Source organism: Cucumis melo, chromosome 3, assembly GCF_025177605.1.
Source record: "Cucumis melo cultivar AY chromosome 3, USDA_Cmelo_AY_1.0, whole genome shotgun sequence".
NCBI lineage: Eukaryota > Viridiplantae > Streptophyta > Magnoliopsida > Cucurbitales > Cucurbitaceae > Cucumis > Cucumis melo.
Genome location: NC_066859.1, coordinates 13,996,794 through 14,012,621, shown reverse-complemented (window position 1 = coordinate 14,012,621; position 15,828 = coordinate 13,996,794). Strand labels below are relative to the sequence as shown.

The 15,828-nt window shown below is 34.9% G+C and overlaps 2 protein-coding genes across 2 annotated transcripts; one reads left to right on the top strand and one right to left on the bottom strand.

Annotated features, from left to right (window-relative positions):
- Nucleotides 1–840: 840 nt before the first annotated feature.
- On the top strand, nucleotides 841–2,880 carry LOC103488623 (protein disulfide isomerase-like 1-6). The gene is made up of 5 exons (XM_008447442.3): nucleotides 841–1,184; nucleotides 1,279–1,350; nucleotides 1,450–1,518; nucleotides 1,651–1,824; nucleotides 2,062–2,880. Exons 1-4 carry the CDS (start codon nucleotides 1,098–1,100, stop codon nucleotides 1,813–1,815), a joined length of 393 nt encoding a protein of 130 aa, XP_008445664.1. The 5' UTR covers nucleotides 841–1,097; the 3' UTR covers nucleotides 1,816–1,824; nucleotides 2,062–2,880.
- A 7,382-nt stretch (nucleotides 2,881–10,262) lies between these two features.
- On the bottom strand, nucleotides 10,263–14,571 carry LOC103488624 (protein FLX-like 3). Its single transcript, XM_008447443.3, has 4 exons — nucleotides 14,338–14,571; nucleotides 11,021–11,557; nucleotides 10,721–10,863; nucleotides 10,263–10,597 (listed from the first exon to the last, which is right to left on the bottom strand). Exons 2-4 carry the CDS (start codon nucleotides 11,545–11,547, stop codon nucleotides 10,482–10,484), a joined length of 786 nt encoding a protein of 261 aa, XP_008445665.1. The 5' UTR covers nucleotides 11,548–11,557; nucleotides 14,338–14,571; the 3' UTR covers nucleotides 10,263–10,481.
- Nucleotides 14,572–15,828: the final 1,257 nt, after the last annotated feature.

The following is a 15,828-nucleotide window of genomic DNA, read 5'->3' as shown; positions in this document are numbered from 1 at the left end:
TTTCCTTTTAATTTTTAATCTTTAATCTTTTATTTTGACAAAAATAATTGGTAAAATAGTCGTTAAAACAACCCCTTTTTACGAAACCAAATCTTCTTAAACTAAAATTAAAAAAACTAATTTGTGGTCTAAAAATGACACACAACCCCCAATATGAAAATTGAAAAAATATATATATATATATATTATTAAAATATATAAATGATAAATACAGAAATAAATAAATTTTAGAAATTAGAAATTTTATGTTCTCCACCATTTTCCATTATTTTGTAGTTTCAACCAAGCCGTGTTCTTCAAAATCCACAAAATACCACTATTTATATGCAATTTGACAAGCATGAAATGGATTACATGTCTACTAAAAGTTGACATCTTTAAGACACGACATAGGAGTTGGATTTGAGGGAGAGTGACACATGACTAATGATAATGGACATCTATTTTACTAATATTTATAATATTCCCCTGTAGATGTTCATTCAATATATGAAATATGCCTTGAGTATTGGCAAGGATGCCTTGCTCTCTGGAATGTTTTAGTGAGAGTTTTTAATTATCTCCTTTGGTTATTTTTCTTATTTCCTATTGTCATACAAAATATGATTTATTGAAGCATCTTATGGTTGGGTGATGGTTTTTTATGTATAGTCAAATGAAATCAACGTTTGTATTTTAGCATAAAGGGGAAGTCCAATTTATGTTCAGTCAAATGAAAGCGATGGTTTTTTTTTTTTTTATTGGGTCACCACGTGTTTGATGGAATGCTTCTAAGAGTGTTCATTTTATCTTGTTGGTTGTGTTTGTTTTTCTTTAAAATGGGGGAAGCGTTGACTTTTTCTAGTAATTTTGCATAGGAAAGTATGACTAATGTTCAATCCGGTGAAAAGGATGGTATTTTTCTAATGGGTTTCCATGTGTTTTATAAAATGTTGTTGTGGTTTCATTTATGTGGCTTCAAGGTTTGATCAATCCGTCTTCATTTGGTATGCTCAATCGTCTTCACGTCGGCCTAATTTGTATATTCTTTGACTCATCTATCTTCTTTCTATTTGTGATTGTTTAATGTTTGTGATGAATATCTGTATGCATTTGGTATGCTCATTTCATTCGTGGTCCGCTCAATTTGTTCACAATCGCCGTTCGTGCTTCGTGGGTCTAATCATGCAAAATTACTCTATAAGGTAATTTAGCCAAATCTGTTAGGACTAGAGAGAATCATGCTTTTAGCAAATTTGTATCTCCTAATGCACTTTATATTTGTTATGCATTTGTCAGGTTGCTGCTTTTGACAAGAGAATAGGCTCAAAGTTTTTGTTAGAGTCAGATCCGAGTTCGAGCAACATAGAGGTAACACTATTGTTCTATAGATATATATATTTTGTCTTTAGTCAATTTTTTTTTAAAAAAACAAACAGCTCATAAGGTTTTGTGAATTTCTATCCGTAGGAGTTTTCTAAAGGCCTTTATGATGGTACTATCTCTCCCTACTTCAGATCACAGTCAATACCAAATAATGTGAGTTCCTTGTGAACTTGTTTTGGACCATAAATTTGCTAATTTCTAATATAGTTGTATGAGTTTGATTTTTAGACATTCAAATACGAAATGGCTACTGTCTTGATAAGTCTGTGTTTATGTGATTTAAAGGATGGAGCAAGCATTGAAGTAGTTGTTGGAAGGACATTTGATGAGTTGGATTTGAAAACAACAACCAAGAATGTGGAGAAGTTGGCTAAGCATTTCAAAGATTTTGATAACATTGTTTTTGCCATAAGCAAATGTTCTTGTGTTTTTCCATTGCAATTGAAGTGATCAAAGAGAGTAAGTTCTTTATGTTTGAAGGATTATGATGAAATGACTATTTATTTTGTACTTGTAGTTATTTGACTTGTGATGGTTACACGATGTGTATTAACAGTTCGTTGCGTCGAACTTCATGTGTTATAACTTACTATTAATTTTGTCATGAATTTTTTGTGACTATTTTCCCAAAAGGTTTCTCAAACCTATTAATCACTAAGTCCATTTGACTTAAGTTTTTAAGTTTTCTCTCCCCAGGTTGTCAGGCATTGTAGCCTAGTTAAGGAGGGAAGTAGAGTTACCCTGTAACCTTACATAGCGCATTAGCCATTGAGATTTCTAATACACCTGAAGAGCCGGTGGGTAAGTGGATCGCTCCTTAGTGCGGTTGGCCTGGCTTGGAGGAAGGTGAGAGCAATACCCAGGTTAGTGAGGCCTAACCCGATGAGCTAGAGAGCAAAAGGGTTAAAGAACCAAGTTAGGGGAATGAAGGTTTCACACCTTTAAGTACCTTATATCAAGAAGTAGCAATAGTCGGTGGATGAGGAAATGTACAGTAACTAGAGCGTGGGGGAGAGGGGGAAAGGGGGCTAACTACCAGTGCCAAAAGAGTTCAACCAAGCTTCTCTCACTATGGCACAGAGAACTGTATCTTGGTGGCAAAGAGAACATGGTGCATTGCTACACGATAAGGCGAGAAACCCAAACGTCAAGTTGGAAAAGCCGTGTTTAGGCGAAGAGAGGCCTGAAGATTATGTTTAAGTCTTGTTGTAAGGAAAATTCTAAGTACTAGCTGAACATTGTAGAAGTGTTAAGTTAATAAAGAAAAATTTTGTACTTATTCCGCTGCATTATCTTGTGTCTGTAGTGTAATTAGTTGAAAGGTATTGTTAAGTTAAGTATTAAAGGTCCGACGATAAGGCTAAGTTAATGAGATTAAGTTGTTGTATTCTGCTGCTATGTTAAAAAGCTTGGCGTTTAAGCTTTGCATTGAGGTTTAAAAAGAGAGGATGTGTGTGTGTGTGTTTGTATTACATATATTATAAAAGGAAAAGGAAATAATAATGAAAAATATTATTATTATTATTATTTGGGTTTGTAAATAGCATTGGAATGCTTCGGTTGAAAGAAAAGAAAAGAAAAAAAAGATTCTTCATCTTCTTTTTCTTCTTTTTCCTAACATAACCCTAGTCGTTGTTGCCTCAATTGGATCAAAGATATTTGTCACTACCCTCTACCGTTGTTGCTTAATGATTTTGGTTAAGATTGGTGAGTGTTTGGGATCTTATTGTGAGATTTCAATATCCATTAAAGGTTAACTGAGCTCTAAATTAAGTTTATTATTGGAATTGATTTTGTTTGCATGCCTTTTAAAGGTCTTATTGGCAAAGCTTGAGGATTTAGGTGATGGACTTTTTCATAAGGTTGAGAGGAATTTTCAACCTCCATTTGGGTAAGTTTGGTAAGCTAAGGTAATTAAATTAGTAATTTTTTTGGCAAAAATTGTTAATTTAATTTGGTTATGCATAGGTGGAATAATGGTTTCATTTCCAAAAACGAACTTAGCATAACCTGAAGTAAGGTTTCTATTACTGGATGTCCAATTGAGGGTTGGATGATATGTTTGTGATGGCAAATTATCTACATAGTCTGAGGTTAATGTCAATTTGTGAATGGTGGGCATTAGATTAGACTAAGGTGTAAAGGATAATTAATTGCATGGTTTGATGTGGGTTTTGCCTATAAAAGTTAAATTTTTTATAAAATAATTTTTGGATTAAAGTTTGGATTTTTCTTTGAAGATTTAATTGGCAAATTTTCAGAAAGATTAAATTGTGGAATTCTTCCATCACCCATAAAAGTTAAATTAAAGAGAAATTTAATTTTGTATTTAATTTGGAGGTTTTCCTTAATGCTTCAATTGGCTAATTACTGGAGATTTAATCTTTGAATTTTTTCCAACCTAGGTTGAATTGATTTCAACCTTAAATTTTAGATAAGTTAAGTTGGAAAAATTTAGTGGTTGACCAATATTATTTTTATTAAGTTATTAAATTTTTTCCTTATTGTTAGGATTTGATTTAATTGGACATGACTGTCAGCGAACGAATATTTTTAGCTAATCTCAGGTAAGAGATTCTACTACTGGACCTTCGAACTAAATTTAAGAGACTGCATGTATTTTGTGATTCTACATCGATAGTACTTGAAAATGCATAATGAGATGTTATGGTTGATGCCTGATGTATCATGGTGATAATGCATGTTTTATGTATTACGTGATTATGGACTGTTATGACTAATGATTCATGTCATGTTTATGTTGATTGTTACTTTTAAACTATGGTGTCTATTAACTTTGGTTGTTAGGCTTTGTACCCCACCTGTATTATGTTTCTACTTATGGGGTCACTTGCATTACTAGGGGTGTTCCTACTGGACCACTTGCATGATTTGAGGTGTATCTATGGATCACATGCACGGGTAAAGGTTTAGTTATATTCTATTCATACGGGATTACTCGCACGACTAGGGATGTTTTGATAGGATCACACACACGACAAGGGTTGTGCCTATGGATGACATATATGATTAGGAGTGTATACCTATGTATCATTCACACAGCTATGGATGTTCCTACGGGATCACTTACACGATTAGGGGTGTTTGTATGGTCTCACTCATCCAATTATGCTCCATTGAACACACAACATTATTATTACTTACGGTATCTCCTAACAGGAAGTTAATAGATCACCTAAAACCATGTATATTTAATTAATTGAACACATTACACCAAATAAATTCCTTAACTTTCGATTCCAATTAATTTAACACCAAATTAATTATTTAAATTTTTTGGGTGTTACAACTTGTAATTTTTTTTTCTTAGTGAGTCTCGACTGAGTGCGATCCCGAGATTCTTATCAAATTTTTAAAAACTCTTTGAATGAAATTTTTCGATCTCTCTTGATCAAATGCGTGACCAAAATAGTGTATTTTATTAAAAATTTGAAAATAAAGGGATATATCAAATGATCGAAATACCCTTGGTATTTAGAACATTACATATTCTATGAAAATACTAAATTCTAAACATTGTGCTCATTTCGGTCGAGAAGTGAACGGTTTCACTCCTACAATTCGAATGACTTTTAGTGATTTTCCTCCACCAAACTTTTTGAACTCATCTTTCCTCTTAAATCTCTCAAGGTGGAGCACTTTTAATGATTTCATAGTCTAGGGTTTAGTTTTAAGTTTGAAATCTGAGGTAGGTAGGAAACTTTGTAGTTGGTTGTTTGATGTAGTTTTTTAGATGTACAACATCGGTTTCAATTAATGCATGTAGTCTTCTTCAATCTGAGGCCATACAGACAAAGAATCTCGACCGAGATCTATGAAAATGCCCCAAGATTCGTTGAATGAGTTTCAAGATGTGATGCATTTTCACATGCAGTCTGTGGGACAATCTTGAGATCAATTTCACTCGAGATAGGATAGAGATTTCCTTACAGAATCCATGTGAAACCTCTCTGAGTTCAATTGGAGTTTCATGTGGAGCAATCTCGGGATCGATTTCACCTGAAATAGGATGGAGATTACCTTACAGAATGAATGTGAAACCCCTATCTCGTGGCATCCTAGGTAATGTTGCCCGAGTTCAATTGGAGGTTTATGTTGTTCTTGATTGAGATTGCTTTGAGATTAACCCGAGTTTTAACAAATAATACTTATTTTGTTAAAAAAAATTGTTTTGGAAATGCCTATTTTATCCAAAATCAATTCCAAGGACTTCTTACTTACAAACTCGACCTACTATTCTCATAATAAAATGTAATGGCAGAGAGGACGAGAAAGGATGGAAGAACATACTTAGTTTTAAGTTATTGGGTGAGAAGGTCTTCTTTGGGCAGAAGAACTTTAGCATAATAATAGGGTGAAATATAGGCCCAGACGTGAGGTCCAGTTTGAACAAGACAAGGCCCTTCGATTACGAAGGCTATATTTAGAGGATAGGACAAGCATAATCAGGTCTGAGTTCGAGAAGCATTACTCAACCCTTCAATTTGAAAACGACAAGAATACGGTGAAGATGTTGGTATTCTACTTCGTCGAGCTTGCGATAATTGATCGAGAGAGGAGGCAACACATATGATGTTAGGCCTGATTGAAGACTTGGAGGACTTCATTAGCTACGACTAAGGTAAGCTGGTATGGACCAAGACGTTTGCTAGTTCGAAAGAGGCACTTCATGGCCAACTCAATGAAGTAGAAGAGCGACATTTTCACGACCTCCTCGTCGCTCTCAAAATTTTGGGTCAGATAATCTTTGTCCAACTCTGAACCTTCATGTTGGACCGATCTCTAAGGTACAGGTATCTTAACCTCAAGGCTTTATTAGTGTCTAACTGGATGGGATGTCTCGACCTAGCCCTCAACCTCGTGACTGTATCAAAGTCCTCCCAGTCAAAGGAGACCTTTTGACTGAGTGATTTAAATGAGATAATGTCATCTGGTTCGTCTTCAACCTCTCTCAAGAGGATGTGGTGGCAGAGCAGTCCATTGAAAACTGATTTCACATCCATGAAGTGACCAAATATTGTTTTCCTGAACATCTACACTTGTTTGGGTGTAAGCTTGTTTTTTAAGTTTGACACTGTCTTTGCTAAGTGCAATTAACATGTGAGGTTGGACAAGAAAAAGTTATTAGAATTGATCTTTGTGACAAGAGGCGTCTGCAATAAAAAGAAGACATGTGCATTAGTATTCTTTGATGAATCTCGGGACAATCTCAGAGCATTCCCGATCGAGAAAAAAAGAAATAAGCAATTGAACTCATACAACATTACACCAGGATGCCATGAGATTAGGGTTTTGCATGCATGTGCAACCCATTTGATCTCGAGACAATTTCATAAATCTTGACTGAGATTTATCATCTACCGAACTCAGATTCATAAAATCGTCGAGATTCATTAAAGGAGATCAGGAAAAACAATAACATCAGGCCAGATTAGCTCAATAATAACTACATCAGAACACCAAAACTACATAGTTTCCCATCCGCCTTAGGTTTCAAACTAAAAAAAAAAGGTAAAAACATAAACTAAGAACTAAAACCTAAATTATGGAATTGTTCAAAGTAATTTCTTAACTAATTTGAGTTAGAAGATGGCTTCTTCATATATGGGGAACCAAGAATCAGAAGAATTCGAAAGATTTGGAAATATTCTCACTTAGTTCTAGGGCAAAATGAGAAAAATGTTTAGGGTTTAAGGTTTTGTTAGAACGAGAGTATAAAACAGTTGGTATTCCAAGGTTATTTCGATCAATTATTATATCCCTCTATTTTCAAAATTTTAATAAAAAAACGCACAATCTCGATAACTCATTCAACCAAGAGGGTGCGAGAAATTTTCTTAAAAGAATTTTTAAAAAATTGCAAAGAATCTCATGGTCGATCCCACCAAGATTGGTCGAGAAAAACAAAATTGTGAACATTTTAAAGTCGTGCTACTTTTAAAATATAAAAATAAAATGATGTTAATTTCGTTAATTTTCCAAATTAAGTGGCTAATCATTATTTAATGTAATAAAATAATTATATTGCATGGTTAAATTGAGTTCATTATTTGATAAACATTGTTTAAGTTGAAGAAACTTGAAGAAGTCCAGAAAGTGCTTAAATTCGATCCAACGAATTCCACCATGTTTGTGTTGTTACATCTCGTAACTGTTCCATTGTTATTACAAGAATTCGACATTTTTGTTCATTTCCCCTCCATTTTTGGTCTTTCGTCCAGTCCAATTAAGCCATATTTCTGGCACATTTGCGCCACAGAACTTTGTGTAGTTACATCTCCTAATTGTTCTATTTTCTACTTCATATCATTCTTTTTTCCTTTCTTGTTCGTCTATTCTTTTCTTATTTGTTTAATTGTCTATATTACATCAGACATATCAGAATTTGTCTTAAAGTTAATCATGATTGTTAATACGTACTCGTATGTCTGTACTGTTCATAGTTCACACATATGTATGAAAAGTATTGATAATACAAGCGTACATGGTATGAATGTTATAAAGTACATACATGTACATCTTTTACACCTGAAAAAACAAGTCAATGGAAGGTAAAACTCAAATAACCCCAAAACCACCAATTTCCTCTCAAATTGTGTCCTAAACTCAAGCTTCCATTTGGATTAAAAAAACTAAACTAAAACAGTGTTCACTGTAGATTCCACCTCTATAATATTGAATTTCATTATTATTGTGGCCACCGAAGCCACCATGAAGCCAGAGTTCGAGATGTCCATATTTAGCAGCAACAAACAGTTTGTAAAACAAATCGTACAGTACCCAGTTCCTTTGCCTCCACAGTTTCGAGCTGGTTCCTTTGATTCAAGACAATGACAAACCCAACCACAAATGACTCCACCTAACCAATGTTGCAAAAAACAAAGGTGCCCCAAAACAAAGGAATATTGACATAGGAATGAATTGAATTGAACTGAAATGCAGGAATGTTTTCATATGGGGTTGAAGTTTTTGTACACCCAGTTATAGAAGGGATTTGTTGCATAAGGAAAAGGTAACTATGGAGAAGCACAAAACCTACTCCCTTACGTTTTATGATCTTTTATTATCATCTTCATCTCATCTTAATTTTAACATACACAAACAATCTAGACAATAAAGAAATTGGGCTCCAGAGGACGATGTAATTATTCCGAGTATGAGCCAATTCTCAAAAAACTTGTAAAATAAACCGTAAGAACTTGGGTACATGTTTCAAAGGCACACATCTTGTTTACCAAGAAAAAACTGGAAAAACCCTACTGGAATTAATTGATGATGAGTACTTGAGTACATATCTATTGCTACTTAAAATGGTACAATATCCTGAATATCTATTGAGGGGAAGTGTTTCAAGTGTTCGAGAATTTATCAACAAATTCAAACACTTCAAGATGAAAACCGAGAGGGCGTGATTGAAATGACTTTCTAAAAGCTCAAAAAGTAGTTTTAAGTGAAAAAATATCCTTAACCACTTATGAAATGACTTTCTAAATGATCAAAAATGTAGTTTTAAGTGATAAAAAAGTATTCTTAAGCACTTAAAAAGGCAAACAATTTGAAGAAATGATCATAACAATAGAGTAGAGATATTTCAATGAGTAGAAAGCTCGTTGACTTTATTTCAATATAAAGATTGAACAAAATAGAAGAAAAGTGAGAATCATGCAAGAATAGAGAAAAGACTACAAGCATAAATCCAGCTAACATTCAATTTAAGTTGCGGTGTTTCCTCAATCTGTGACTTCATTTGGCAATATGCTTCCAAAATTGCAAACTTCAAAACTGAATAATGCATCACATGGTTGGTATCTTCAGTCACCCATTTTCTAATTACAATTTTCCTATCAAACTTGCATAACACTAGCAAAAGAGAAAAAAAAAAGCACACCCAGGTTTTTTTAATTTTTAACGCGACTGCAGAAGATTAGACAACGGACAACCACCCCTATCTCTCAGCTATTTGAGCAAAAGCTACATTCTAACATTGTCCTTGCTGATCCTGATCACTCTACTTACCAGATGTGAAGTGAATAAAAATGCATGGGAAATCTTCTTGGTCGCATGCTTAGTACCTTCGGCTGCTCACCAGTTAACTGGACTGGTCAGAGATTCAGAAATTATCATCCCTCATGATCACCTTCTAAATAGGTCTTCTGCTGTAGGGCCTCTACTTCAAGTAGTTTCATCGGTTGAGGTATTAATGTAATTTTAGTTATGAGTGAGAATCGTCAAAATTGATAGAGGACATTCAAACCTACAGATCTGATTAGAAACACAAACTTTCATATCCAACGGACATAACAAAAATACTAGAGTAGGGTACTTGTGAACGTATAGAAGAATGTCCGAGTAGGCTATTTATATCTACCATTCAACACAACAGGATCCCTTCTCAAAACTCTTGTGACCAATATAGGGTTCTTATCTCCAACTAAACAACTGAACGTCTTCATACATGACAATACTATCAGTCAACTCTTGCCTACCAATGTCAAGCAACTCACTCGCATGGGCATGTGATCAAAACATTTAACTTACAAAAGAGTACTTGTTATACTCAAGCCAATCAAATAACTCACAAACCCAACACAATATAAAGCTTCTCCATAAGCCAAGGAGCTGGATCCCTCAATACAAGCGTATGTTCTGGAGAAACTGACTATAGAAATGAGAATCACAATATGCCCCCCAAAATATATTTTCAGCACAATAATTGTCACGAGAATTAAACTTCTCGATCAACATTTATTCTGCTAATTTTGCAGAGTAACCATCATAAACCTTTTTTTTCTTTTTTTAAGGATTAGTTGAAAAACGTCAATGTTTTCCCCAGCCAACAATCCACTCTGTATATTTCTGCCACTGCAGCCACTAAATAAACTCGCATAAAAATAACTCATTGTATAATGCAATGAAAGCAGAACTTCAGTCACATAGAGTAAAATGTACTACAGTTACAAATCTTAACTAGTTGATAGTTGATACTTCACACCATGATCATGGTAGTTCTCAAAAGCAGCTTCTCCAAAAAAGAGTAAAGATGTTAAACCAGATATTGAACTCCAGTGAAGGACATCTAAGAGAAAGGTTGAAACTTAACGTCGGGTACGCTTCTCATATGGTGCCCAAGAACTACCATAGCTACTACCATATGCACCACCTGCATATCTCATTTCAGGACTTCTGTTCAAGATCCCATAATTCTCAGCACCTAAAAAGGTATAACAGAAGCTTAAAACCAACTAGCTACCGTTGTTGCAAGAAACCAGACGTCCACATGTTGACAATAAATTTGTTAAAGGAAAAGAAAAGAAAAATTAGAGAAAGAAATAACCTAATCCCCGTGCTCTCTCTATGTTGAGCTTCTCTGCTCGCAGTTTCTCTATTTCACGAGCCATTGAAACAAGGTTCTTCTCCATCGCTTGCTTTTGTTCAATTTGTTCTTCATTGGCTTTCTTTTCATATTCATAAGCCCTCCTAAAAACATTGTGCACGATCAATTCAATCATGGAATAGACTAATTAATGTGGTTTTGAATTTATCTTGACCTGTCCTAGTGCCAAATCCTAACCAGAAAAAGAAGAAAACATAGACTAGGATCCAACACCAATCAATTAAAATTTCCATTTCAAACCTGGCCTCAATAAGCTCCTTGTGCAATCCATCAATATCAGCTCTCATAGAATTTAGTTGCTGATTTTCAGCTTGCAATCGAGTAACATCCTTGGTGAGGCTTTGGACTTGAGCAGACAAATCCTGCCTCAAAGTATTCAATTTCTGAATCTCAGCTCTTAATTGCAGAACCTCAGACTTTAAAGGCTCAGAAGCACGAAGCTCAGCTTCTAGCTTCAAACCTCTTTCAAGCAACTCCCTGGATTGTGATTCTTTCTCAGACACGATTTTGGGTATAACCTGGTTCAATCTGTGAATTTCTTCCTTTGCAGCCGATAATTCCCTCTGAAGTACTGTATTATCATCAATCACCATGCGGTTATCAGAAATAATTCTCTGCATTTCCCTACGTTGCAATTCAAGTTCCTCCTCCAAAGCTGCAGGATGAATAGGCAGGGGTGCTGGCACTCGTTCTATGTAGGATCTAGGGACATCACGAGAAACTCGGTAACCATCAATGTGGCGTGATGAGCGATTTCTTCCTGCCATACTAAAAGTCCTGCAGAAACGATGCAACAATTACCTAAGGGTGGAAGCACATTTTTCACGTAAACCAAGCTGAACTCAAATGTCAAGTAATGAAGTATTATCTTCGGAGCCCAGAATAGGGAAGCTAATGTAGTAAAAGCGTCTGGAAGTTCTAAGTTATCCTGGCACTTCTGAAAATCCATGCATGCCAAATTAGGTCCACTAGGCTTAAGAGAAGTTCCATATCACGCCACAACAACACAGGGAAGTTCAATCATCAAATGGCCATTATGTCAACCCTAATCCCCACTTAACTGAACTTTGCTGTCTTAATAGTAAGAATGCACTTCCTTTGGCAAAAATTTCTGCTTGGTGCAACAAATACCTCTAACATGAACACCAAGGTCTCAACCATCTATGTTATTCTTTTTTATTCCAAAACAATTCATAGAATACAAATGGGAACCTAATCTCATAGTCCAAGGCCTTATGGCAATGGTCACAACCAGATGCGATCTTAGTATTGAATAAGTATATGACTAAAAGAACGATGGTAAATATCAATGGCCATCCTTCTTTCGCCTCGTGCAGAGAACTCGGCAGCCTATTTTGGTAAACAATATCAATGGGAACTAATATAAACCTAATAAGAATGTTCCACCAAAGCATCTCAAGTTGGACACCGAAGTGTTGTCCAACTGCAGTGAAGGGAGGCTTTGGGTTTTCAATTAGTAACAGAAAACTAAAATGAACAGCTAAGCAATCGTTGAAGAGGCCTTCAAAAGAACACCTAGAGATGCACAATGCAGCCAATTTCTACAAATCACGAGAAGTAAAAAACAAGAAAAGAAATGATAAGCACTACGGTCTACACAAAAAGGGGAAGATAGGTGGCATGTGAGCATAGGGAAGAGAGAGTTCGTTATTCGTGGCCCCTGTCAAAATGGAGCACAAATGGCTCTCTTGGGTGGAGTTAAGCTACAGCATCACTTAACATCATTTACTAAGACTACCTAGCCCTTGTGAAGTAGTTTATGGGTGGCCGCCACCCCTATCATTCCCTACATGCTGATTCATATGTAGTTGCCGAGGTTGATGTTCAACTCTGAGACAGAGATGCAACGTTAAATACTTTGAAGGCGTCATTGCTGCAAACTCAGCAACTAATGGCGGATACAACCAATAAAAAACAGCAGGATTTGAATGTTGAGGTTGGTCATTAGGTCTCTTAAATTAAGGTCATAACAGCGACTTTCAATTTTCCAACACAACCATCCCATGTTAGCTCCACATTTTATTGGCCTTTTTCAGATTATGACTAAATTAAGTCTTGTGACATGGTAAAGATTCATCCCGTGCTTCATGCGAGCCTTCTCCAAAAGGAGATGGGCTAGAATTTGCCTATGGTTCTCCTTCTATGAGGGGAGAATTGGAGGTGTTTATTCGTTGGGTTCTTGCTACTCAGGCAGATGCCACGTGGGAGATTGTGTCCACCATTCAAGCCCAATTTCCAGATTTGTACCCTGAGAACACGGTGGCTCATTTGGTCGCGGGTAATGAGGAGCCCCTAGTCACTAAAGTCTGTCTAAGCAAGAAGGAAAAGATAGGAGGCACGTAAGCCAAAGGGAAGAAAGAGAGTTTGTGGTCCCCTGTAAACGATTATGCTGAGTGGTTTTGAAGGGAGTATATAAGTTTCTTTCATTGTTGTACTGCAATATCTTTTACTTCGTAAATTCTAGTTCTCTTTGAGAAATAGGAGGTAGGAAGCTCTCAAAGTTTCCTCTGGATCTTGCTATCTAGATATAAATAAGTTGATTGGAAAAGGCCTAGCAGCAAAATTCCTCTCCTTGTATTGAATATTAAGGAATCTCGCTGGATCAAAAAGGTACTTCAAATTCACTCCAAAGGCCACCAAAAATTCCTTCATTAAATACCAACACACCTACTTCAGAACCAACTTTGTAAAATGATCATTTAAGGAAAAAAAAAAACAGATTGGGTGAACATTATTTGGGAAACACCATATCTAAAAGGACATACAGCATGCCTCTGGAACTTAATCATACAGTTCTTAGACTGTCCAAAAAAATAGCATCCAGCTCTAGAATTTCTCCACAGCACAGCCACAAGCCTCATTGCCAGGATCGCTTTGTCTTCTTAAATCATTAGTTGTTCAAGCATAACCTCACTCATTTTAATTCCAATGCTTCTCCTTCCCAGACAGTTTCAATCCATAGAACATTTTCGACCATGCCATCGCTCGCATAGTTGTGAAGTCCAAACTCTTTCCATGTCCAGTCCTTAAGCTTCGAAAAGGGTCATTCAGTGAGAAGGTATCTTCCCCTCTCATTGGAAGGAAAGCACATATTTGAACTCAACGAACGCCAAGATGTTTGTATCAAACTCACAAAATTTTGATTGCCCTTGACAGAAATTTCCCGAGAAAAATTACCATACAGAGAAAAGAGGAGGGATTGAGTAGGTTACCTAAACAATACTCACCCGGAGAAGAACCTAGGACTTAGCAATCGAAGAAACAACACAGAAACGTTAAAGACATATGCGTAAAACACAGCTACAAACAAATAATAATAATAACAACAACAACAACATATAACGCTTCCTCCTTGGATGAGGAGTTGTTTTAAGGAAACAAAGGAAAGACGAAAATTTCGAACATCGGAAACAAGACAAGATCAACAAAGAAAATGAATGGTTTTAGAAGAAAACGGTGAAAAACCCTTTGCTCCATGGGGAGAGGCGGACGAATTTGCGATTAAAATGGAAGAAGAAGAAAGAAGAGTAACTTACAAGAAGTAAAGCGAGAGGCGAAATGGTGTTAATCTCCGAGAAGGAAAGATTTAGGGGTTCACCAGTTGAGGAAAATTGGGAACCCTAGGGAAAATTTTCGGTCCTCAACAGATTGTTTCAAAGTTTCAGTTGGGATCGGGGCTTATACCGCTTATTGAATCCTTCGGCCCATTTTACCCTCTCGGGATGTTTTTCTTCATAGTAAGGAATTTTTCTTTTAAATAACGTGGTTTATAAAAATATTATCGAAAATAGGATCATCCGGGAAGTATTGTCAAAAATGGGTAGTGAAGTCGTGTACCCGGCCCACGACAATTGACTGGAGTCGTGTACACAATACACGATTTCTGACTGTAGTCGTGTACCGCGTACACGTTTTCCGTACAGGTGGCAGTCAACAGTCACGTTGACTGCCATTTTGTCGGGTAGCGGGGAAATCGTGTACCACGTACATGATTTTCGTACGTGTCAGACTGACAAATGGCAGTCAACAGTAACGTTGACGTGAACAGCCACGTGTCATTCATGCAGGAAGTTATGTACCAGTTACACGACTTCCCCGCCTATCAATACCCCACCCGTTTTTATTTCTTCATCCTTCCTTCAATTCTCCAAAAATTTCCCTCTCCCTCTTCCTTTTTTTCCCTCTCTTCCGAAATTATTCTCCATTTTCCTCTTCTCCTTTACTCTTCAACTATCTCCTCTACCTTTCTTCTCCATCCAACTCCATCAAATTGTGAGGTAAGTTTTATTATGTTTTATATATTTATTTATTAGTTATATATTATTTTTAGATATTTATATATTTGTACTTATTAGTTATATATTGATTTTAGGTTGTTGTATATTTTTAGAATATTATTGGAATAATTATTATTACTTATGTATTGTTATTAGGTTGTTATATATATATTTTTCTTTATTATTTGTATATTATTTTTAGGTTGTTATATATTTTAGGAATATTATTGAAATAGTTATGTATTGTTTTTAGTTTGTTATATATTAAATAGTTATTATTAGGTTGTTTTTATGTTGTTATAATAACGGTAATGATGATAATAATAATAATAATAGTAATATATTAATAATAATAATAATAACAACAATAATTAAAATGGCAATAATGATGATGATGATGATAATAATAATAATAATAATAATAATAATAATAATAATAATTACAGTAGTTGTAGTAATAATAATAATATATACTAATAATAATAATATATAATAATAATAATAATTACAATAATAATTACAATAATAATTACAATAATAATTACAATAATAATAATTACAATAATAATTACAATAATAATTACAATAATAATAATTACAATAATAATTACAATAATAATTACAATAATAATAATAATAATAATAATAATAATAATAATAATAATAATAATAATAATAATAATAATAATAATAATAATAATAATAATAATAATAATAATAATAATAAGGAGATAGGTTGGAGTGAACCAC